We start from the raw sequence: 22,176 nt of genomic DNA, 5'->3' as shown, positions 1-22,176 counted from the left end.
TCGTATTAAACAATTCTGTTAGCAAAGTTGCTCCGTCATCCCCTGAACTTTTTTTTAACTTTAATAGGAATGCCATCTGGTCCTAAAGCTGTTCTAGATTTCATCTTCCTTAGTTCATTTTCAGCCGAGACTCCTAATCCTATGAAAAACACTCTCTTCGTTCTTGTTAAAGTTAGAATATTCTTCTAAGCCTAAAATCCCTTGATGATATTCATGTAACAATTTCTCATCTTTCTTTGATTTTGTCATCTTTTACTTAAGCCCATATATCTTCGCTCTTAACCCATTTGATATGGTTAAATCTCTAATTTTTCCACCCCTTACTTTAGCAAGTTTATATATTTTTTTTTCTCCCCATTTTTTTTTTTACCTAATTTAGAGTAGTGGTCATTGTATGCTCAGTATTTGACTTCCCTCACTACTTTGTTAATTAAAATCCCTAGATTTTTTCTCCCTTGGGCCAAAAAGTGGGACTCTGTTGGCATATCCTCTTTATATTTTGAGGAGAATGTTGAGCACAAGAGTCTACATACTATATTGATGTTTCTTTGTTGGACTGTGGAATAACTGGTTTTGAACATAACAGAAAAATGATTTGTAATTGATTAGTGTATCACTACCCATGTTTCAATGTGAACAGCTACCATTTAGGGTGCGTTGGACAAGCTTACACGAGAGATGTGACATTATTTATATGTCCATATTGCCAACTTGTGGAAGGTGGAGAATACTCTCGAAATGGGGGTGGTCCTATGGTATGCATTTAGTTTTCAAAATGTATTTTTTAAAGAAAACTTGGGACTTTCATTCTCACTTTATGTTTTTTTATCATGCAGAAATTTAAAGGGAAGCGTCCTGAACTGAGTAAGCTCATTGAGCTTTTATCTGATGCTGAGGATTTCTGTGTACGGTAATGAGCGGCCCCTTGCTGTCTTTTTAGAATATTAAATGCAAACAATTCCTCGGGGGGGGGGGGGGGGGGGGTCGTTGGTTTTGTGAGTGGTACCAACTAGGAAAAAAAAAATGCATAATTTTGTGTATCATTTTACTGCCCAAGTTCTGCATTTTACCAAGTCCATTTTTCGTAATGCATGGTTGTTCCAACTTTCATGTTAGAGTTGCTATGAAAGGAAAAGATGTGCTGGTGTCAATCCTCCCTTGGCTTTCTTACCCATGGAAAGACCAGCTAAAAAGGGTTTCTGTGGATGGGATTGATTTAGGAGTCTCTTTCTGCTAGTGTATCATGGAGTAGTGGCTACTATACATGGGAAAGACAAGAAGTATGCATATTCTTACAAGTCACAATTCTAAAGATTCTCTAGATTTTTGAATTCAAGATTTGAGAAGGCCACTAGCACTTACACCATTTCTCTTTAGCATTTTGTTGATAAGGGTAATTATTTTGTTTTTTTTCTTTAAACCTCTTCTTTGTCTTGAATTTTGATTAATTTGTGGAGGAACGTGGATGGGCCAGTATGCATCATCTTTGATTCAAGTAGGGATTTAACAGTTAGGACTTCCAAAGTCATGCTTAGGCATGAGCATAGCGGCTGCTTGAGGGGAGAAAATTTCCTCAGCTGCTTAACTTTTGTTTGAAGGATACTTGATCAATATCTCTCGGCTGTTTTAAAAAACTGAAAAGTTCTAGTAAATTTTGAAAAGAATTTGAAACTTTTCTTATAATGTTGGGCAAATATGATTAACATGTGTTTTAAAGACATTCATTTTAAACATGTGTCCATGAATAGTTGCAAAAGTGGGCAGAATGTCATTTGCTGCATTTTTTGAGCTCTGAAACTATAGAAATGTACCCTCACGTTGGCCGATTGTGATGAAGTAAACTGGTTATAAATCTTAGATCAATTAAAATGACGATTCTATATCTGACAGGAATGCTTTTGCTGCTTCATTTTTATTGTGCTTTAGTTGACTACTTGATGAGTTTCTTCAGTCTTCATGCCATTTTCTTAAATTTCCATTTTTTATACAGAGAAAAATGTGATTTTTCATCTCATGACAGGATTGAGGAAAGAATTATAGTTTGCCAACTCGTGGAGAAAGCACTTGCATGCAAAGCTTACTTAAAAGAAATAGTGGATTTTGTGCTTGATTATCTTGGTGAAGATCTTAGCACAGTTGCTCAAAAACTCTCTGTTGCTTTAAAGGTAGTAATTATCAGGGTATTATTTACTGCGGATATATTTTGCTCAGGAGGCTTATACTCCATTCTCATGGTAGTGAATTTTCTGGTGAAAGATCCTTACTTCTGTGCCTATTAGTATTTTTATCATTGCATGCATCATTGGCCTTAACACTTCTTTTCCTGCAGTGTTGCTGGCCATGCTTGTGATACATTGCAGCCACAACTTTGTATTCATTTTCCTAATTGGAAATAGTTTTTATTGTACACAGGCTGTTGAAACAGCGGGTGTGCATGATCATCAGGGTAACTGCAATTTTGAGATGGCATTAGCAAGAAATTCATGGAGAGTAACAGCCAATAAACTCTTGGATTGTTCACAGAGACCTCCCATTTTAGTAATCCAGTGTCATTTGAAAGAGGTATACAATATGGGTTATATGTTACCAAAGTTTTTATGGGATATTCTACATAGAAATTTTGTTTACTTTTGCAAGTATTCTGTTGGGGATAATAATGAATAGGATGAAAATATTGTTCTTACTTGTATACTTCAACCAAGAGATAAGTTGTAGCACTGAACTCTTCTTTAATTTCATTGGGATTGTAGCACCAGTTGTTAAGTTAGATCTCTATTGCATTTAGCATGCATATGCACATACAAGTAAGAACTTGCGATTCATGCTCATAAGGAATAACTGTCAGATCTCTAAGCTCCCTTCTTGATTAGAATGCATGCATTATTCACTACTCGGTAAATGTTTATTCAAAATAAAGATGGGATTGATGGATCTATTATAAAATATGTAGAATAGAGTGAAACTTTTTCACTTTTGTTGCTACCCCAAAGGATTAGGATATGGCTTTGTTATTCTGAAATTGAACTCATCAGTCTTTCATAATTAATGCATCTAGAGTCCTAAAAACATGTTAAGATACAGATACAAAATACGAATACAACATGACATTGGTATGGTGAGACGATAAATTTTTGAAAAGATGGATGCGGATTTAATAGGGATACGGGAATAAATTAATGTTATATGTTAACATATATTGTAGATTTTATATATTACTCAATGTTTTATGACGAATGTTTTGGAATTTTAAATATTTAGCTAAAAATGTGTACACTCCATGTAAGGAAACCTAATTTATATAACTACAATCAATGCTACCCTAGGTTTTTATTTATTTTATTTTTACTAAAGCTTTTAGGTTCTAACTGAATAATGACAAGCTGTAGGGTCCCTTTGTACTAAGAAAAACAAAATCGGGACAAAATATGAAAATCGACACCTTAGATCGAGAGCTGTGTTACATGGACTCGGGTACGTGTGTCGGACATGGGTATGTATCCATGTTTGGGACATGTCAAATCTCTAAACAGAAGGACACATCGACACGGCTAAATATTCATTTTATTAATTATTTTATTTTATTTTCTAGAGTAAAATAATGTTTTTATCTAGTATAATGTTCAATAGAGGCATTTAACTCATTTTAAAATAATAATGTAGTATAATTGAATGATTGGACATACGTTTAAATTAAAGGAACAACCAAAGTATTGGATACATATTCCATACCTAGGGATGATAAAATTTGACACTACACGAACACGACACAAGATAAGAGGGCTTGGGTTTGGGCTAATCGTGTTCGTGTCGTAATCGCGTCGACACAGGTTCACCTGCTAACTAAATGTGTCGTTTTCTTGTTTGACCTGATAAACACAATTATGACACGATTAACCCGATTAACTAAACGTGTTAGATAATCGTGTCATGTTCGTGCCAAAAATGATCCATTTAGCTAAATGTGTGGAATAAATATGTTATGTTCGTGTAAAAAATGACTTAAATGTGTCTTTTCATATCGTGTCAAGTCTTGACCCATTTATTTTTGTTCTCTTTTTTGTTGGGGTTAGGGAAGAGATTGTTTATCTTTAGATGAAATTGTGGACTTTTTGGGTTCTTTGGGTCCATAGGTCATCCCCCTCCTCTTGTTCGGTCCTTGTATAGCTCTTGGGACGCGTTCCCATTTTGATTGCTTTCTAATAAATTTTTACTTATAAAAAAATAAAATAAATAAATAAATAAACAGGTTATGCGTGTCGTGTTACACGTGTAATAATTGTGTCATGTTTGTGTCAAGGGTCTCAGACATGATTAATAATCATGTCATGTTCGTGTCGACCCTAATCGTGTTAGTGTCGTAATACCCATACCCATGTCTGAGCAATATGTATCCGACACGGGTACTTCACTACTTTTGAAGTGTCCATGTAACATAGATTGAGAGACAGTCAGAACAGAGAGGTTTGACTCATTCTCTTTCCTCAAATACTATGTTATCCCTTCTTTTTCAAACGTGAGGCAAGGCACTAGCCACACAACTAGTATTTAACTAAATTTTTTAAGTTTAATCAATGGTTGAAGTCCATGAAAGTCTGGTACGTGCTGTTAAAAGGTTCGATCAGTCAGCTCTTTAGATAATTTAAACTTTCGATTTTCAACACGATATTCCCATATTTGGTACGTGCTATTAAAAAGGTTTGATCAGTCAGCTCTTTTGATAATTTAAACTCTTGATTTTCAACACGATACTCCCATATTGAACCATTCTACTCTTCCTCACTAGTGTAGTTATTGGTTTGTTGTAAATGGTCATGCCATCTTGCTCTTTTTTTTCTTCTCTTTTTTTCTTTTTATGTTATCACAATTAGTTCTACATCTACCTTCTAATGAATGTGTTAAGTTTCTTATTATATCTTTCCCTATTTTACTAGATATATATGACATCTATTTCAACATTTGCATCTCAAATGTGCTTATTTTATGAACATGATGTTTCTTAGTTGTCTAATAGCTCCTCTAATGAACATGTTTATTACTATTCACGAGACATTTTTTTTTTGAATCTGTTTCATAGAGCTTGGCTACCTCTAATATTAGTGTCTTAATTCTTTACGTTTGTACTCTAATTGGGTTAGTCGGCTGGATTCGTAGTCATATGGATGGTATTTTGTGATGGAACCTCAGTGTGCTTAATAAGTTGGTATGCTGTGCTAACAACTACCATTACTAAGTGGCTGTCGTTCAATTTAGATACTAAGAGGTGTGGAGTGAGAATTGACTAACATATGGCTTCATTTGCATCATGTGGTTTGAACTCTTCTTTTGATGCTTGACAGCCCGTGTTTTTCATGTTCCACTAAAATAAACTGCCAAAATTCTTGACAATTCCTTTGCTGAATTAAAAAGAAGAGACCGAGCCGCACTGGGACCCGTTTACGACCCGACAACCTGATGAATAAGCTTTGTGTGGGCCCTTTTTGCTTGTGGGTCGTCGACCCTAATTAGTACTCTCTTGAAGCCCGATATATAAAGGCATTTGGGATATGGAGTGTGATATTGAGAGGAAAAAAATTCAGAAAAGAGAGCAAGAGCTAGGGTTTGGGGGGCTGAAACTTGTAATCTCTAGATTTTCGTATGGTGAATTCTTTCGCTGGATCCCCCCCCCCCCCCCCAAAAAAAAACAACTATCCGAGGGAGGTGATTTAATTAACCGAAGTTAGCTGAAAGGGAGCTGTTTGGACATTGAGTTTTCTCATATGTTTTTGAGACAAAAATGTCCATGTGCCTATCTTATGTACCCCACATATATATTTACTCCATTATCACTCTCTGCTGCATATCCTCCACCATTGCAGTAACACGTACTATTCTTCTTGCTCAACTTCTTTTATTTATTTATTATATATACCATTATAATATTATATATATTATGTGTCATAATATAATGGTATATTTAATATATATAATATGTATCAAATATATTTATACTATATTTGCTTTTCCATCCAGCCTTTAGACCTATATAAATCTGGGTTTTTCCTTGAAATTTATCTGCCTTTTTTTTTTTTAGAATTATATTGTGCATTAATTTCTTTGGTTTTTATTGATTTTCATTTCATATTATTTGTTAAAGGAATTCATCTTCTACCACTATGAGAAATAAAGCCTAATTTTTTTCCTTTTTTTTAAAATATTATTTATGCCTAAATGTTTTTCCTCATTTTTTTTTTTTTTTAAATAAATCTTTCAAAATAGTTTTTATCTATAAAAATCCATTTCATGTGGCTAATGTGACGGTCATCATGACATTATTCTGGAATTGTTTAACCCATGCTTTTACAAACAAAAATAGAATTTTTTTTTTTTTAATTAAATAAAAGACTTATTTCAAAACCTTATTTTTTATCTCCTCGACAGTCTAGTAAAATGTTAACATGTTAAAAAAAACAATAGAAGTGTTAATTTCTATGAACCATGTCATTTAGGTTATTTAAAAAAAAAAAATCAAGACGTACCCACAAAGTAGACTTTCAAATAGGCCTAATGGGGTATTTAAGTCAATTTTTATATCAATTCCCTTTCAGCTAATGTCCGTTTGCTAAGTCACCCCCCTTAGACAGTTGAGGGGTGCTTTTTGGCCAAAAAAAATAGAACGCCCCGGCGCCGGGCCCGGGGGGGGGGGGGGGTTGAAGAATGGGTTCACCCTTAAAAAATTTCTCAATTTACAATTACTGCTTAAAAATCATGCTCTTAGCACCTAAGTTCAGACTGACTTGGCAATTTTGGTACATGTTGATTAATCTCAATATATTTGAGGAGGAGGCAGATTTGGTCAAGAGTGCACATTGTTACCGAATGCTGGGCAGCTAGGAAACAACATTTACGTAAGGTGAGTGTGGCAGAAATGCGAATGTTGAGATGGATATGCGGCAAGGATAGAATTAGAAATGATCACATTTGGGAGATGGATGGAGTAGCACCAATCGGAGATAAAATGAGAGAAAATCGGTTAAGATGGTTTGTGCACGTGCAAAGAAGACCTTTAACAATGCCGGTTAGGAAAAGTGACAGATGTGAGTGTAATACTAGGGGAAGAGGAAGTGCAAAGTTAATGTGGGTAGAGTTTGGTAAAGGAAGATATGATAGCATATGGATTGATCGAGGTTATGGCCTTTAATAGAGTAGAAAAGAAATATGGGATTCACGTAGCGGAGCCCATGTAATTGGGAAAGGGCTTGGTGGTGGTTGCTGCTGCTGCAAGAAAATTTTAGTTTCTGAGTCTGCAGTTCTTTGAAGAAAAATTGGTTCGAGGGCATACATTTTGCATTAAGAGGGGGGAGTAGTTGGCATGATGATATGGAAGATCGGACACTTGGTCATAGTTCACGTGATTTGTTGCTTCTCTGTTGACTGATTATCTGTACTTGATTTTCACGTTTCTTTGTTCGACACCTTTAGTTTTAACCATGCATCAGTATAAATTGTTGCATTTTATATTTATATTTATTTTTTTACCTTAAAGCTTAATCCAGTTTATGTTCATTTCAGGGACTGGCTATAAGCATACCCCCTGAGGATCACTTCATGCAGAAACTTACAGAAGTGAAGAACATTGGCATTCAATGGGCAGACAAGGCCAAGAAGGTCCTGGATATTGCTGATATAATTTCTACCAGGTTAAAAATTGTGGTCGTTTAGTTTAACACTTGTATTCTGATACACAGGTTTCTATGGATTCTGGGGCACTTGCATTGGATAAAGTTTTTGAACTTATTACTGAGGGTGAAAATCTGGCCCTTCACTTTGAAGCAGAACTTAAGGTAACAATATTTTTGTTGACTTTATGCCTGATTATTATTATTATTTTCATTAAATCTACCATATGTTGCTGGTTGCAGTTATTAAGAGATCGAAGTTTGCTGTACTGTATATGTCGGAAGCCTTATGATCAGAGAGCAATGATTGCTTGTGACAAATGTGATGAGTGGTATCACTTCGATTGCATTAAATTATCTTCACCTCCAAAAATTTACATCTGCCCTGCATGTAAGCTTAAGACAGAGGAGGACTTGTCTATGTCACAACTGATAACTGCAAAGAGGTAGGTGTAGTTTAATGTTAATGTCCCTTCTCTGAAAAAAGGTGGTTTGAATTGGCATCGTTATTGTCTCTGATGTTATGTTTAAACTGATGTCAGTGTGAGGGTGGAGCCAGGAATTTTGTGTGTTTGGTGGTGGTGGTGGTGGTGGTGGTGGTGTGGGGGGTGGGGGGGGGGGGGGGGGGGGGGGGGGGGAGGTGTTGTTGTTGATATAAAGAAAAAATGGAGAGAAGGATAGTTGACATTTGATAAATGAGGTTTTCATAGTGTGTAGCAATCCTCTTTTTAGTTCATAACAAATAATTTTTGAAGCATGGACACAGGACACGATACTACATGGATACGCCGACACGCCAAACTCTAAAAAAGTAGGGGGGGCGGGCGGCAAACTAGTAATATAAAATAAAATAATTTTGTAATGATTTTTTTTTTTCAATCCATTTTTAATGTATATTCTTAGGAGACTGTTTATAAGTGATATAAAGAAAAAATGGAGAGAAGGATAGTTGACATTTGATAAATGAGGTTTTCATAGTGTGTAGCAATCCTCTTTTTAGTTCATAACAAATAATTTTTGAAGCATGGACACAAGACACGATACGACACGGATACGCCGACACGCCAAACTCTAAAAAAGTAGGAAATGGACACACTGTGAACACGACTAATATAAATATGAATATCCATTTATATATCTATTGAGTAAGACAATTATTGAACATTAATTAATTTATAATTTCTATACTAAAGTTACATAAGTTAGAAATTGAACCTATTTGAATATCGAAAAGAATATGTCATCTTATACATGATATTACTACCCTATCTTGTCATTTTTTTTCATTACATACTTTGACACGTATTTAATGTTAATTATTCATTGAAAAGAAGGTTGGACAGTTTGATATATGTGCATAATGTATGTATATGTGTATATGTTTATGAATATATATGCACACACACACACATATATATAGTTTTATGCTGTAGCTAGAAAGAATCACAATAATAACTAACATATTTTTTACTAGATTTGAATATTTAAAAGCAAAACTGAAAAAGATTCACTCAAACTACCTTTAATAATCATACATAGATGATCATAAAAGGAACTTTTAAAAATTTGAAGGTCCAGCCAATTAAATACATATGCTAGTTTTTTACATATATAAATGAAAATTTAAATATAATGCCACCCCAAAAATTATTATTGTTTAAAATTACCTATTAATTTTCTCGTTCCTTCTCTCTCTCTTTAAATTCCTTAAAAAAAAGTTAAATTTTCCTCCTTAAATTAAACTTTAATTTTTTTCCTTGTAAGTTCTGTCATTTTTCTTTCTTTTCCTTCGACTTCTTTAAACTCTTCCTTTTTTTTTTTTTTTTTTTTTTCTTAATCTTTTTATTTCCCCCCGCGCCTGGGCTGAACTGAAATTCTGGCTCCGCCCCTGACGGACCCCTCTTGCCCACCCCCTCCCTCCGCCTGTGGTCAGTGTTCTTGTGTCACTGAAGCTTTAATTTATCGAAAATGTATTCGTATCTTATGCTTCATCCGTTTTAACGTTCTCATTGGCTACTTTTTTCTTGAACATTATTGTCTGCACAGTTTTTGCTATGGTAAAGCAATGCTGGCCAAGTCACTTTCTTGTCAAATCTTTCTTGTACTCGATTTTATGTTTTTTCTTCTCTTTTCTTTTTTGGTGACTCTGAGGGGTAGCCTACTCTTTGGGTGGGACTAATAATTCGCTCTAGGTACACTGTATGCTCCAATCATCATACATGGCTAGTTTAGGAAAAACTCGAGACGTTGGCCCCAAGGGAGGGGAGTTGATGTAGTCTTTGTGATTGGTAGGGGGTTGACTCGGTTGTATTTTACAATTGCCCAATGCTCAAAAGAAACTTTTTCATTTCATCCATAATATGTTATACATGGGCAGTGTCATTTTTGGTCTCTTTGTACAGAAAATTTTGCTATAGGGTATATATTGGCCATCAATTTTTATTACCCTCAAATTTACTCTTAATTTTGCAAAAATCACCCTCTATATATTCTTAGCCCTGCTTAACATGAAAACCTTCTTGTATTAATCATTCCTGAAATCTTACTTTACGCATACTATACATTTACACACTCATTTTCCAAGAATTGTATAAGAATATCTTTTCTACTGTTTCTTCTTTGGTTACCAATATTTTCTTTTGCTTGTAATCAAAAGATGATATAATAGACAACAATGGGAGGAAAAATGTCAGCACACACCTAAATTCTTGTGGTGGACTTGCCTGTAATTTGGCTTGAACTCTTTGTCTGCTTAAGAAGTTTAGAAATGTTGATATTGTGTTATTTGAGAACTTGCAATTTGTCATTTTTCTATGTTGCAATCAAGTATAAAATATTTTCTACCCTCCTGTCATGCACAACTCACAAGCAAACATCCTAGGGTTATATTTTATATACTGGCTGAAGGCTGGTGCTGAGATCTATAGTAAGCATAATTGATCCTGTGGTACCCTACCTTTTTTGTGCCATGGGCTATTGGATTAAACTAATTATGTCAAATGTCACTTTTTGATCTCTTAGTGATTAAAGACACACACAACCTGTTTAGCTTATGTGTATGTACATCAATGGGTTGTCTAGGTGTGTATATATACATCAATAGATTGTATACTCCATATTTTGGGGACGATTTGGACAGTCATGTTGAATATTTGCACATGTTATTACATTCCTATTGTTTAACGAAAACAGTGTTGCATCCCTCACTCACTCGGATTTGTTGTCATGTAATGCAATGCCCTGAAATGGTTGGTGTACCGGCAAAGTAAACTCTGTTACCGTGAATATTTGATCCGGAGTTATCTCTTTCGTTTCAATTTTCTCATATTTTTATATATTAAACTATAGCTTTCTATGCTTTGACAGTTCAACTGGCGGCAAATTTGAGGAGCCTCAAACTCCCTCTCCTCAGCGCACAGAATTGAGAAGGAATTTGAAAAACCTGGAGGCCAGTGCTAAGCGAAAGATGCTGGTGAGTGCGGATGACAGTAAACAGTCGAGGGGTTCTAGTGTGATTGAGTGTTTGATGTGGAGAAATCGTAAGCCTTTCAGAAGATCGGCCAAGAAACGTGCAGAGCTTGATTGTCTCTCCTCATTCTTTCATGTACAACATTAAAGTGTTAATAAATATAAATCATTTAATTTATTCATTTAGTCCCTCCATTTCTTTTAATTAGCTGATGCCTGCCCAATGTGTAATACTGCCTTTTCCTTTTTTGTTATTCGGTTTTAGTATTCCCATTATTGTTTGACTAAACTTGGTTCTATAGAGGGAGGACTAGGATTAAAAAGTTAGGAAGGGACTCGCACTAAGCATCTTATCAAGTAATAATGAGTATTTACCACGTATGGAGTGATTTTGCTGTCACATTTTAGTTTTGGCTCCAAATTAATTTCTGTTATGAAGGATTATTTCGATTAAGTGACTTCTTCTAATTTTATGTAAATTAATATGTACAAGGATGAAAATAAGAATCAAGTCGGAGCTGTAGTTTCCACTAGGCAACTGAAAATGTATCTTTTCTATCAAGTATTTAATAATATGATCTATGCAAAAGTTAAAAATTAATCCCTCCCTCCCCACCCCCAAAAGAAAAATGTACACTTTTTTTATTTTTTATCAGCACCAAAATAAAATCCGTACTATCTTTTGTAATATTATTAATTTAACATTCGTGAATCTATAAAAGGTAAATCATTCCATCATTGTGGGGGTAAAATTGATAATTTACTCGTCATTAGGAGAAGCAATAAAGGATCTCTCTTTTGTAATTAATATTCCATATTGTGAAAATGGGGATTCTGATAAGAACTCAAACATGTAGAAAAAATTCACTTGGAATTCCATGGCTATATAATGTAATTTCTATACAATCCGAATAATATTTTGCCATTATTTGTACAAAATTGTTGCTTTATTGTAATGAGTTCTTGCCCTTAGTTATTGGATAAGTGCCTTCTGTCATTGTAATAATCTACTTATTTGTGAGCTCATGTGAGATTATTATGGGAGACAAATAAAAGGAACAATAATCAAACTGGAAGATTATTTCGAGATTAAACAACACAAACATGTTTTTATATTAAATTATCAGATTAAACAACACGAAACTGTTGATTCCACCCTATTATTTAGGAGTGACAATTGGGTGGGTTTGGGCGGGTTTTGGGTTGGTGATGAATGGACAAGTTAGTAATGTATCAATAACCCATTATCAGTCCAATTTTAGCGGGTCATAAAAAGGTTGGATGTTAAATGGGTAAGTGAAACCACACCCAACCCGATGACCCAAATATTTTTAGACAAATTGTCTAAATTATTTTGATTATTAAATACCAAAAAAATAAATAAATAAATAAACTGTTCTTACATTAATTTTTTGATTTTAAGTGTTACAATTTTTTTTCTTTTTCATTTTTATTTTATTTTTAAAAAAGTCACTATACAACTTATTCAACAAAATTAATTATATATATTTAGAAAAAAGACTTTTGAGAAGGATTTTTAATTAATTGCTCCAATTTATTTTCAAACAATAAAACAAAAGTTGAAGAGTGAGGCAGAGAGAGAGAGAGAGTTATCACGACAGAAGAAAAAAAAACCAGAGAGGAGAGAGAACGGAGGAGAGGGAAGAGAGAAGAGATGAGAAAACCGAGAAGAGAGAAAACCGAGATGAGAGAGAGACGGAGGAGAGAGAAAAGGGGAAGAGACAAAAAAAAATAGGAATGAGAGAGAATAAAGAAGGTAGAGAAAATAGGATTTTGTTTGAGCAGGTTACTATTTAATCCACTTTTGACCCTTGTATTGTAATGAATACTCATTTACTTAAATTTGGGTGTCTAAATAATTTAATTTCAGTGAGCAAGACAAATAAAATTTTGGCATAGACGAAAAATCTTTCATATTCCATTTTTCATGTTTTTCAACTTTTTTTATTAGACATGGTAAAGACCTTTCACCTTCCCTCTCTTCTGAATATTCCCAAGAGACAAATTTTTTTGTGTGTCTTTAGTTGTAAAACTTGAATCTATCTAAAGATTTAAAGCCAATTCTAGAACACTATTGTGACCATAAGGCTGGGAAGTGGCTACGGTTTTGTGCTTGTGTCTTTTGGGAATTTTGATATTTAATTTATTAAAATTAATATCTCATTAAAAATAATATTTTATTGGGTATTGAGAAATTTCCCACTTTTTCCACATGTCGTGCCTCCATCGGTCCATCTGTAACACCTAGAGAAAGCCCTAATTAATGTAAATAAAAATGCTAAAATTGGATGCATTTTTGTGTTCTTTGGATGTCATTGCTCTAATCTTCTCCCTACTCTTAAATAAAAGAAGCAAAACTTATAAGGGTTGCAATTGAACGAGGCTATGAGCATTGGTTTCGACATTATTAGTTGACGATTAATAAGTTGAATAAAGTTAATACAAAATTGACATATTTAATTGCATGTCAGTTAATATTTGACCCAAAAGAACATGTAGTAATTTTTCCTGTAATATGGTTTGTTAAAGAGAAAAATAGATAGAGTTGATCACGTCGGACCTATTCCATAGTGGGCTCAGTCAGATAGAAATGATTGTCGGAAGCCTTATTTCGACTTCGACTAGAGCCCAATCGGCCCATGAACAATGGGCACGCAAAAACTAGAACAAGTAATATTGTTGCTGTTAAGGCCGACCGACCATTCAAGCTTTCTGATTCACATATTGTCGACCTCCTTCAAAAACTTTAGATTTGAGGTGAGTATCATGTTCGTTGTTTCAACTGTGTGTGTGTGTCTGTGTGTGTGTGGTGTACTATACACAAACAGAGATTTACATAAATGTGGTATATAAGTATTTTTATTGCTTGAATGTTTCGTCCTTTACGTGTTTGTGGAAATGTCGCTCAGATATTGGTTCAAGAAGGGTCACCGCAATTGTGCTGTAAAATGGTTTCGCAGAAATGCTACCATTGAAAGTGTTCACAGTCTGCGTTCCGAGTCGCTGCCGAGATCCGACCTTGGTACGAGTTGAAGCCTCGATTTCGAAGGCCTTCAGTTCTCGGTCTATATTGAATTGATTTCTAAGGCCTTCAGTGCATCATTAAGGTTAGTGAACTCAAAACTGAATTGATTTCTAATTCTGACAGACTTGGTAAAGTTAGGTTTTTGATCATTATTCATTACCATTTGCCTGATTTTTTTTTTTTTGTAACTGAGTCATTCATTTGGCACATTGATAAAAGCAAAGCCATTGATGTGTGACTAAGACCTTGCTCTGCAACAAGTTCACACCCTCTCTGCTCAAGCATTACCTCTTGAACCCTAAATTTTTAATCACATTTCAAACTCACCCATCAAAATCTTGGGTCCCATTCCTTGACGAACAATTGCATTATCAGGTTCCTCCAAACATGCATCTATCTATCTATCTATAAATATATATATTTGTTCTTCCTTCAAAATTTGGGGATGTGGGATAATTTTTTAGCTTACTCCTCTTCCGTTTGCAATTTATATCATCTTTTATTTTTTTGGCTTGGCTTTAGAGTAGTTGATCAAATTCGTTCTTGTGTGTGTGTGTGTGTTTGCTTGGTTATCCTTTTCTTTTCTTTTCTTTTTTCCCCCTGAAAATATGAGGTACATCTTCAAAGTGCAGTGGGATTTGTTGATTGTATTTTGTTTAGTTTCAACCAGGGGCAATCCCTGCTTCGGATATGCGAAGAATGTGACATTGAAGTGTATTGTGTGCATAGGAAGTATTGATTATTAATGGGTTGTTTACAAGTAAAATTAGGGTTAAAAGATTCTGCTTCCTTTCTCTCTCTCTGTGTATAAGCAATTCAGTAAGGGGATCCTAGTGAGATTGTAGTAGGCTTATTGCATGACCGTCAACTTTGAACGGGACCTTGTTTGAAAAATTGACTTGGAGTCTATTATCGACGGATTTGAGTCTTTAAAGACTCGTTGAGCACAACTTAGATAGATATTTTGCAATCTTTGAATTCAAAATTTATCTAGATTATGTTATTAAAAAAAAAAAAAAAAAAAAAAAAAATTGCTTAAGAAATTATGTTATTAAATTTATGTTTAACTTTAGCCCACCCCATTGACAATTCCTGGATCCGCCCTTGGTTCACAGTTTATCTAGTATTAACCTTTGAAGAGGTTTCAATTAAGTATCAGATTTAGCAAATAATAATTTCGTATCATTGCATGAGGGAGAGCCTTGGCGTAATAGTAAGGTCTCCCCAGACACCGCAATGGCGGGTGCCTCGTGCATTGGATTTTTATATTTTTTTTTCTTAACTCTAGTATCATTCTATCCAAACTATGTTGTTTTCCCTTTAAATCTCAATCAGATGTTGGTCTGGTTCACTGTTGTATGATGGAGTTCTATGTTACACGGACTTTCAAAAGTATGTGAATTACACTTGTTGGGCGCACAATACTTGGGCATGGGTATGCCTGTATGAGATGTGTGTCCTTACACTTTTGGTTTGACATGTATCTAAAAAGCATATCCAAATAGTTCAATTTTATTATATATTGCTTCAAAACGAGTGAAATGTTTATATTAAATGCAATGTTACATAAAGATTATTATTTTACTGTGACATGTGTGAGTATGACGCGTGGGTACATATTTACACCCGACACACGTACCTGACGTATTGTATCAGTCAACAGTTGATTGGTGATCTCTATTGATCAGTTTGGCAGCAATTTGTGCACTTCCAGAAGCTTGGCATTTTTTGGATTAGATTTGGATTCATCGCATGCTATTTACATTTCTTCCAGAAATTGTCTACTTAAAAAGTTGGATGCCTGCTTTAATACTTTGAATTTTCTATAAACAACAGAGACAATTGTGTTCTTATCAGATCAATTCACTTTAGGTTCAAGCATGAATCCTACTCTTTGGTACTTATTGATTACATGTAGTTTGGGTAATTTTCCTGAAGAAGACTTCTCAGATTGTTTTATTTATTTTATTTATTTGTAACTGTGCGCATTATATGTTTTATTTCTCATGCCTCATTTACATTAAATTTGTTTAGCTAAGTGTTAAATATGATTTTTTCAAGTAATAGACTAGCAGATGAAGTACATGAAGCCATTCAACTTGTTCCATGATTTGTTGAAGACAAATGCACTTAAACAAGGGCGTTTGCTTGGTTTGGATGTTGGTGATAAATATGTTGGCTTAGCTGTTTCAGATATTGATAATAAAATTGCATCACCACTAAGGTATGTTACTTCCCTGAATATGTAAAATTTAATAAAGTAAAGTTTCTCTTGTGATGCATTTTCTTCAGCATAACAATGTATATGCGATCTACATAGATTCGAGAATATTTGGATTTGCTCTTTCTTGGCAGTCAGTGGGTGCTTCCTGACAAGTTGGAAAACTTAATCTGCTTGGTGCTTGTGACAAAATAGATAATGTGAATCCCTTGTTTTCCTTCTTCGGAGTTTTGAATAAGGCTCATAATTTTTCATATATATGCAAACACCATAATGCTTTTATTTTTTATTATATATATTTATTTATATTTTTCAAGCTAAAAGTATATCATTTGGTACCAAGCAGATTAACTTTTCCAAAATTAAAGCTGTTCCCAGTCAAACTAAATATATTACCGGTCATTTTATGTAGAGAACAAAGCCAAATTAGAAACAAATCATAATCAATGCAAAATCTCCAACATTTCAATATAGGCAGAAGGTTGAACCAGTGAGTTCAGTGGCACTGTGCTTTTTACCTGTAAAGAGGAAGACAATAGCTTACTTTATTTCGTTTTTTTTTTTTTTTTTTTTTTTTTTTTTTTTTTTTTTTTTTTTTTTTTTCTCCCTCCATCGGCAAGAAACTCACACACCCGTTTGTCCCTATGGGGGCACTCAAACCCTCACCTTCCACTTTGGGAGGTAGACACAGCCTTTGGTGCTTACTCTATTCTTCATTCGCCTATACAATGGAGGCATGCTGAACTGGTGAATTAAGTAGATCAGACTAGTAAATCTTGTGAATGCTTCAAATTGGAAGCTTTCTTGTGGAGCATAAAATAAGTCATAAGATATTTTTACTTGCGCTGATTGAAGTATGAGTTACAAGATATGTTGGGTGTGTATTTTAAATCATGGTGAAAGAAGCCACGAGATAGTTATTGTTCTACATGCAGATTAGATTATTTGTTTGATAATGCTAAATGAAACGTTTTCCATCCAACTTAGTTGTTGGTTTGTGTTAATAACATTATGCTTGTTTAATTATTCATTATTATAAAAGTGAACTATTCTCTCAATTGTGTTTTAGAACTGAAAGGGTTAACCGTCAATCCATTTGCTATGGTGTTTATGCATACCACATCAATGATTATATCCGTTGAATAATCTGGTTTGTTATATTGTCAATGCTTCAGTGTTCTGCTCCGGAAGAAAACAAATATTGATTTAATGGCCATTGATTTTCAGAGTTTGGTGAGTTTGTGTGCTCCATCTTATTTCTTATTCTGAGATCATTTTTCTTCTTTCAAGTTAGGAGATGGAATTTAAATAGAAACAATTGCAAGAAGTACGGCCTGAGATGTTACTTTACAAAAAGGCAACTTAATGACATAGCAAATAATAGAGGTTTAAGTGTTATTAGTGTATGTTTATTGCAATTCCAAGAAGTATGGCCTGCAATGGTCCGTCACATTAATATCTCATCGGTATGGGATAAGCGGCCACGACACTTTGGGTGCTTAATTTGGGACCACATTTTAAGTAGAATCACGTTTAAAGTTCAAGTAATCTGGGTTCTTAAATTATTATCAACCAATGTCTTGTGTTTGCATGCAGATCTCTGAACTTTCTCTGGAGGGCTTCATTTTTGGATACCCTTTTGATAGGCAAAGAAACAGTCCTTATGTGCGTCTTCATCTCTTGAATCATCACTAGCCTCTAATTTACTTCCTAGTCATGAATTTCTTTCTCCTTTTCTGATCAGGCTGTGCAAGTGAAGGTCTTCGTTGATGACCTCTGTAAAACGGGAAAACTTGAAGGTTTGAGGTATACCTTTTGGGATGAGTGCTTCACGTCAAAGGCGAGTTCTTCTTGCTATATTTGAGAATTTTGATATGGGTAAATAATTATCCTTGTTATAGGGGAATAGCTAAGCAAATCAGATTATGAACTCCTGGCAGATATGCTATGAGGCTATGCCAAACTCTCAATTTTCTGACTAAAATTAACAAATGAAATTCTTTTTCATTTTTTTTTTCTTACATGTGTGTGTTGTTGTGTTTTGAAGATATATATGAGGCTCTCAGAAGCCCAGCTTAGGCCTTGCACCCAGTCAGAACAATCTTCTAAAGTTGAATTTAATGATTCTTTGTTAATTAACCATATGTGAACTTGTCCTCACTTTATGACCTCGAAACCTCCCTTTATGATATAAATAACATGGACTCCAATCTTCTAAAGTTGAATTTAATGATTCTTTGTATGATTTACAAAGAATCATATGCGAACCTGTTCTCACTTTAGGACTTCGAAACCTCCCTTTATGATCTAAATATCATGGACTCTTATTGTTTACTAGTTCTATTTTATACTAGTGACAGCAATGACCAATGTTTATAGAGCTAATTATTGTTCACAGAACGTGGAATTATTGTTGAAGCCCTTGAATTTGCACCCAGTGCAGTCGAAGACAATAATTGACAAATTTGCTGCCGTTGGAATTCTCCAGGTAATTGTCTGTCTTATCATGCGTGTGATCAATTTGATATAGATCCCTAGACAAATGTCTTAGTTCTCTTTAGTCTTTACCGTCCTTAATGAAATTAACCTGCTACATCTGGTTGAGGGATGGTTAAACGACAATGAATTCTGAATCAGTTTATTGTGTTTTACATGACATTTGGCACAACAGTATGGAAAATTACCGTATGGAAATATAAAAGTAAGTTAATTGTTGAAATCCACTCATGCCCTTCAAATTATATGTGAAACACAATGTTCTCATTTGCATTAGATATCTGAAGGGCCAAGTAATTTTTGATTCTGTGAGATTGAAGATTAGCAAATGGGACTTTATAATAGAGATCTATATAGGGTTAGTATTTCTTTAATGTTCAAGTTTTTGACATTTCTTCTTTGATTAAGGTCATTTTAAAATATTGAGCATTTTGGAATTTGAACTCCTCTTAACCTTTCCGACACAGAATTTCAATTAATTTTGATTAGATGTTTAAATTTTAAGATTCTGTTTAATGTTACCGAGACTTGAAATCGCGTTGTCCGGACTAGTAATTTCTTGATCGTTGGCAGGGGTACCTGGATTACGCGAACAGGAATCCAAAATTATCAACGGAGTAAGACCTTTCCTAAAATGGAGGCAATTATTTCTATTATCTATAGAAGTTACGAATGTTTTACTTTTTGTATCAAAGGGGATTCAGCTCATCTATAGTATTATAACTCTCATTGTAAATTATTATTTTCAGTTTTTTTCTTTAAACTGAAAGCATATACTTTTTGTTATTATGAATGGCAGTGTTTCAAAGGCGAGGTTGCAACTTGAGAATTCAATACTATCATTTGATTACATGGTACTATCGTATTGATCATTTCAAATTGCTACTGGGGTTTTTAATTTAGGAGTGTATTTTGGATAGTTGTGACTCTGCAACTTTCTAAGACTCTTAAAATTAAGTTATCAAATATTTACTATTAGCTAGCTCGATGCATGAGTTTTATTCATTGCAAAGTTTCTTTTGGAAATTTGTTACACACTTATTACTATTATTTTTAAAATGATATATTATTGCATGCTTCAGTAGAAAACTAACATTTCGCCCTCATTTTTGTGTTGGGTTTCAATTAATTAATTAATTTGTAGACAAGCTACACCAGATGTCTTATTAAATTTCATAATATTTATTGATCTTTAAAAATAAAAAAGCAATAGTTATTAATAAATTTCTTTTTTTAAAGGATTTAGACTCTCTTCATTAGTTTTTGTCTCCAAGCATGCTAAAGTTTACACCCAATTCTTAACATGCATTATCTTCATGTGCAATGCAAGTGCATTTATGTGTGTGTGTGTCTATATATATATATATATATATATAGTATTTACATTATCTTCCGTGCAACGCGCAACCAACAACACTTTGCAATACATAGGGCAAACATAAGGTAAAGTTTACCCATTGATGCATTTACAACTGTCAAACCTAACCCAAAACAAACAAAAGTAGCAATTTGAAGTCCATAAAATCAAATGACCTCTATACCCGATAAAACAAAACCTAAATGTTGTACGTGGTATTAGTGTATCCATTAAAATAATACTCAACAAAAAATTAACACTTGGCTCTGGCCGGTATATGACTCTAATTTGAAAGATGCTGACACATACTTTAATTGCAGTCCATATCCCCACCTTAATTACACATATCCACACCTTAATTAAAAAGATAGTACAATAAAAAATCATCACTTGGATTTGATAACGGTCTCACTAATATGTCCTATATATATGTGTCAAGCCAGATTTTTGATGAAACTGTCAAGTTCGTTCATCCAACAATATATATATGTCCTATATATATGTGTCAAGCCAGATTTTTGATGAAACTGTCAAGTTCGTTCATCCAACAATATATATATATATATATATAACTTATCCATGTCTATACCAGAATCAAGTTGTGAGAGACTTTTACTAAGTAATGAGTTGGAGGTGCCATTGATCCTCCCAATGGAAGAGAAATAAGCCAAATGTGTTTGATCCTTCACTGTCAGTACCACCCACCAGTAAAAGCGAGGTCGGACACCGGCTTCTAGCCGAAAACAAACACTTCCTTGCTTGCTTGGTTATGGTCACAAACAGAGAGTCCTTTCCTTACCTGGTATGTAATTTGCTTGGGACAGCCCTGTTTCCTTGCTTGTTATATAATTCACTTTTATTTGGGTGATAATGGAATGGCTTAAATAGTAAAAACAAGTAATATGATAATTTAAAATTTATAGATAGCCCTACCGCGAGTCGAATAACTATGTCTATTGGGGTATTTAGAGTTCATTTTCACCTTTATAGTTCTTGTACATTATTCTAGAGTGACCATTTTTTAATATTAATCTTTTTTTCCTTTCTAAATATTTAAGATATATATGTACACATTTTTTTTCACATGTCAAAAAAATATATATTTAGATTTTACCGGCCCTTAAATAATATGTTAAGTTTTTCTCTTCTATAAATTCACTGATTATCATAAAAAAAATATATATCCAATTTAGGATGTAAGGAGATGATTGGAGGCACTTTCCAATTTCTAATCTATATATATGGATAACACTTTTTAGTTTTTAGGGCAAATTTTTTTTTTTGAATTAAAGATAAAAATAAATAAATATATATATATATATATATATATTATACATTATTTACATTATCTTATGTGCAACGCACATAGAGTGTTTTCATTTAAAATTGTTAAAGTCTTATTCAAAACAAACAAAATTAACAATTAAATTAATTTTCATTTTAATCAGACAAAAAAGCAAAATACCCCTTTCAATTGTAAAAAATTAACATTTTACTCCTTACAAAAGTGAACAAATTAGTAGTGCAACTATCAGAATTGTACATATTGCCGTGCCCCCGCGCCAATCACTTTCGACACAGATTCGGTCAACAACAATAGCACGTGAGTTTTATTTTTTGACAAATCCATATTTGCCCTTAAATTTGACCATGGTAACCTTTTGCCTATAAAAGAACCCCCACCTCTTTCTCTCTCTAGTACTATTTTTTCTCTCACTATCATTTTCAGCCACACTTCTGTTCATCACCAAGATATACTCACAAGTCACAAATTACACATATTATATAAATATGAGTCAACAGATTACTTATAATTTTGTGTATGTGTGTGTATATGTATGGCTACGCCACCACCGGCCACTCTATTAAAATAAGGTTAGTGTGTCCAAAGGTCTTCAATCTGTTGGAAAATATATATATATATCTAACTAGG

General features: G+C 33.8%; 2 protein-coding genes across 6 annotated transcripts in view; both read left to right on the top strand.

The window, feature by feature from the left end:
- Positions 1 to 11,523, top strand: part of LOC132307913 (lysine-specific demethylase JMJ17) — a 42,702-nt gene extending 31,179 nt beyond the window's left edge. For all 3 annotated transcript variants that reach the window (XM_059805797.1, XM_059805795.1, XM_059805794.1), the window contains 8 exons: positions 641 to 755; positions 837 to 910; positions 2,021 to 2,165; positions 2,413 to 2,562; positions 7,549 to 7,644; positions 7,725 to 7,820; positions 7,899 to 8,101; positions 11,022 to 11,523. In XM_059805797.1, coding sequence (XP_059661780.1) covers positions 641 to 755; positions 837 to 910; positions 2,021 to 2,165; positions 2,413 to 2,562; positions 7,549 to 7,644; positions 7,725 to 7,820; positions 7,899 to 8,101; positions 11,022 to 11,271 — 1,129 coding nt within the window. In that variant the 3' untranslated portion in view covers positions 11,272 to 11,523. The remainder of the gene's footprint in view (positions 1 to 640; positions 756 to 836; positions 911 to 2,020; positions 2,166 to 2,412; positions 2,563 to 7,548; positions 7,645 to 7,724; positions 7,821 to 7,898; positions 8,102 to 11,021) is intronic.
- Positions 11,524 to 13,818: 2,295 nt separating this feature from the next.
- Positions 13,819 to 19,748, top strand: LOC132307911 (uncharacterized). 3 transcript variants are annotated; one of them, XM_059805793.1, is made up of 8 exons: positions 13,819 to 13,901; positions 14,054 to 14,251; positions 16,237 to 16,393; positions 17,566 to 17,623; positions 17,987 to 18,055; positions 18,135 to 18,230; positions 18,789 to 18,878; positions 19,062 to 19,451. In XM_059805793.1, the coding sequence occupies exons 3-8, from the start codon at positions 16,245 to 16,247 to the stop codon at positions 19,098 to 19,100; spliced, it is 501 nt and encodes a 166-aa protein (XP_059661776.1). In that variant the 5' UTR covers positions 13,819 to 13,901; positions 14,054 to 14,251; positions 16,237 to 16,244; the 3' UTR covers positions 19,101 to 19,451. The 3 variants fall into 3 exon arrangements, with proteins under 3 accessions (XP_059661776.1, XP_059661774.1, XP_059661775.1); XM_059805791.1 differs by lacking the exon at positions 19,062 to 19,451 and adding an exon at positions 19,460 to 19,748 and having other exon boundaries at positions 13,820 to 13,901; XM_059805792.1 differs by lacking the exon at positions 19,062 to 19,451 and adding an exon at positions 19,460 to 19,748 and having other exon boundaries at positions 13,820 to 13,901; positions 16,231 to 16,393.
- The last annotated feature ends 2,428 nt before the right edge of the window (positions 19,749 to 22,176 follow it).

This window comes from Cornus florida, unplaced genomic scaffold (genome assembly GCF_030987335.1).
Source record: "Cornus florida cultivar Cherokee Brave unplaced genomic scaffold, ASM3098733v1 CherokeeBrave_3.0.0_Hap2_Chr05, whole genome shotgun sequence".
In the NCBI taxonomy this organism is placed as follows: domain Eukaryota; kingdom Viridiplantae; phylum Streptophyta; class Magnoliopsida; order Cornales; family Cornaceae; genus Cornus; species Cornus florida.
Note: the sequence above shows the minus strand (reverse complement) of the source record. Positions and strands in the feature narration are given on the sequence as shown.

Excerpts from the sequence above, each read along its gene's own strand:
- LOC132307911 (XM_059805791.1), top strand. The coding sequence starts at position 16,245 with ATGAAGTACATGAAGCCATTCAACTTGTTCCATGATTTGTTGAAGACA. Across the intron at positions 17,624-17,986 it reads CCATTGATTTTCAGAGTTTG|ATCTCTGAACTTTCTCTGGA; the intron begins GTGAGTTTGTGT and ends GTTTGCATGCAG. Across the intron at positions 18,231-18,788 it reads ATGAGTGCTTCACGTCAAAG|AACGTGGAATTATTGTTGAA; the intron begins GCGAGTTCTTCT and ends TATTGTTCACAG.